At 43.4% G+C, this 3,101-nt stretch overlaps 1 protein-coding gene across 2 annotated transcripts in view; it reads left to right on the forward strand.

Annotated features, from left to right (window-relative positions):
* Positions 1 to 2,075, forward strand: part of Nup205 (nucleoporin 205) — a 66,759-nt gene extending 64,684 nt beyond the window's left edge. For both annotated transcript variants that reach the window (XM_021188662.1, XM_029534892.1), the window contains exons 42-43: positions 582 to 640; positions 1,732 to 2,075. In XM_021188662.1, coding sequence (XP_021044321.1) covers positions 582 to 640; positions 1,732 to 1,884 — 212 coding nt within the window. In that variant the 3' untranslated portion in view covers positions 1,885 to 2,075. The remainder of the gene's footprint in view (positions 1 to 581; positions 641 to 1,731) is intronic.
* The last annotated feature ends 1,026 nt before the right edge of the window (positions 2,076 to 3,101 follow it).

The raw sequence follows: 3,101 nt of genomic DNA on the forward strand, positions 1-3,101 counted from the left end.
TTTTTTTTTTTTTTTTTTTTTTTTCTTTCATCAAGGAAGGTCTTGTTTTATTGTCCAGACAGGTCCTAAAATCCTGGACTTAATTGAACCAGTCTCCTGAGTAGCTGGACTGTGGATGTACATCACTAACTGCTCTAAGCGGCCTTAATTTTATGTGTCTCAGATTACTCAGTGAATCAAGTACTGAAGAGCTAAATAGTAAACACAACTGCTTTTTGTATCTTATTTCTGCCCATGAAAAATGATTCTGGAGCCTGTTCATGGGTTGTCCTTCATTTTCCTGTAGTAGGTTTGCCTCAGCTGTAGAGTCACATCACAGCTATGTTTTTAGACGAGTAGACCCGGGTTTCTGTGCCGGGATGGGCCTGAGTTGATGAACACACACGCCATGCATTAGACTCGTAGGGGAGTGTGAGACCCATCCTGGGCTGGGTGTGCTTCTCAGGCTTCCTTCCTGTGCTCAGAGCTCAGCCTCAGGCCCTCGTCACACCTTCTTCATGTGCAGTGCCTCTGCTGTGCAGGAGATGATGCACTCGCAGAGCTCTTTTACTGTCTCTGATCTCCAGACTCTTTTTCCACAGAACCCAATCTGGACTTCAGAAGTGGACTATCTCAGGTCAATCAGCATGATATAGACCAGGTAAGGCTCTGCTATCATAGTCTTTTCTCTGTAAGAGGAAAGCCTGTGTGGTGATAAAGTAGAAGTAAATGTTTCCTTTCATTTTCTAAAGATACTTTTAAAAAAATTATTTTTATTTTATATACATATGTGAAAGTGTCTTTGTATATGCATGTGTACGGTGTGTATGCCTGACACCCTGGTAGGCTAGAATTGCGCTTCAGATCCCCTGGAACTGGAGTGTTAGAGGTAGCTGTGAGCTGCCTGATGTGGATACTAGAAACTGAACCCTGTAAGAGTAGCGAGTGTTCTTAACAGCATAGTATCTCTAGCCTGGCACTTACTCTTAAGACATTTTATGTATGTATTTTGCTTGCATGTATGTCTGTGCACCACATGTGTGCATGTTGCCCACAGAAGTCAGAAAAGGGCATGCGGTCTCCTAGAACTGAAGTTTGGCAGATGATTGTGAGCTGCCATGTAGGTGCTGAAAATTGATCCCAGGTCCTCTGGGAGAGATGCTCTCAATCCCTTAACAACTTTTGGTATGACGTTTAGGAGCTATTTTTTATATGTATATCAGTATATCGGCATCAATAATTGTTGCTATTTAAGATATATCTTTATAATTTATATACATTTGTACAGGAATTAAAATGACAAACATTCTGATGTAGAAATGTAAATTTTTCATGAATTTGGTACCCCATTACAAAAATCTGGTAGTATTTTACATTAGAGTGCCTTTTTTCATGTCTGTGTGGGTAAGGTGAGTGTGGGGTAGTGGTGGTGCACTCGCTAGGCAGATACTCTGAACTCATCTTACTTTATGTAAGAAAGACTGCTTTACTGGATGTCCCAGGGAGGGTGGTACCCAAGGGGGTCTTCCAATTTTCCTCAGAGAAGGGGGGAGGGTGGGTAGTAGAGGAGGGATTTGTAAGGTTAGGACTGGGAGGGGAGCAGGGACGGTGGGGGTGGCAGTTGGGATGTAAAGTGAATACATTTTAAAAAGATTAAAGGAAAAAGGATAGTGAAACAGTGTTGTGAATCTGGAGCACAGAAGGCAATACCCAGAAGCAGTGCACTGACAAAGGTATCTGTGCTTCCTCCAGCTTCAGTCTGATGCTGTCAACGCTTTCGGAGAGTCGCTGCAAAAGAAACTTCTTGACATTGAAGGGTTGTACTCAAAAGTTCGATCCCGCTATAGTTTCATCCAGGCTCTTATCAGACGTATTCGTGGCCTGCTGAGGATATCAAGGAACTGAGAACTGGACTTTCTCTTCTATGGAAGAGATGAACTGAGGAGAACCATCTCTTTTTTATAGATGACTTTATTTCTAAATTATGACCAAAAGATATTTTGCTATTTCTTTCTTTATATATGGACATCTTTTCTGTAAACCTCTGTCTCATTTCTCCCTCACTTATGAACAATAAAATACTTTTTAAAAATAAATAAACAAATGTGTGGTCAGTCTTTTGAAATGATTGAGACTTTTCACATAAAAATGCTTTGATGCTTATGGTTTTCCCGTGGAGAGATTCCGAACAGCAGTTTGTTTTCAGACATTCTGCATCCTTCATGCCTTTGTGATGCTTCGGTACTCTAGCATGGAGTAATGAACACCATGAAAACTAATGACCCAAAAAGTCAAGCTGTCCCTTAGAATTATTAGCCTCAGCCTTTCCTGCATTTCAAATGATGACAGTCTGTCTGTTTCTTTGAAAATATCATCCTGAGATAACTCAGACCAAAAGGACATGGATAGTATGTACACACTAATAAGTGGATATTAGCCAAAAAAGTACAGAATACCAAGGATACAATTCACAGAACTCAAGAAGGTTAACAAGCTGAAGGGCCCATGTGAGGGTGCTTTAATCCCACTTGGGAGGGAGAAGAAGGGAGGGAGAGGAGAAAAGGGAACCGTGATCAGGTATTAGCTTGGGGGAGGGGGGAAGGAAGGGCCAGGAGCAAGGGACAGGAGTGAAGCTCTGAGGGCCAGCAGAATGAATGGAAACAGTCAGCCTTAGGAGGTGGGGGACCCTCCAGAATGTACCAGAGACCTGGGAGGTGAGAGACTCTCAGGACTTAGATGAAATGTCCAACAGTAGGGAGAGAGAACACAGTCCACCTCCAGTGGAAGGATGGGGTTGCCATCCCAGTCAAAAACTCTGACCCAGAATTGTCCCTGTCTGAACGAACTGCAGGGACAAAAAACGGAGAAGGCGACAGGCCCAAATTGTGATCCATCTCAAGGGAAGGCTCCAAGGCCTGACTTACTGATGCTATGGTGTGCTTACAGACAGGAACCTAGCGTGGCTGCCCTCAGGCCCAACAAGCAGCTGACTGAGACAGAAGCAGTATACTTACACCCAGCCATTGGACTGAAGTCTGGGACCCCTGTGGTTGAATTAGGGAAAGGCTGGAAGAAGTTGAGGGCAACCCATAGGAAGACCAGCAGTCTCAACTAACCCTGAG

The sequence above is a fragment of the Mus pahari genome, chromosome 2 (assembly GCF_900095145.1).
Source record: "Mus pahari chromosome 2, PAHARI_EIJ_v1.1, whole genome shotgun sequence".
Lineage (NCBI taxonomy): Eukaryota > Metazoa > Chordata > Mammalia > Rodentia > Muridae > Mus > Mus pahari.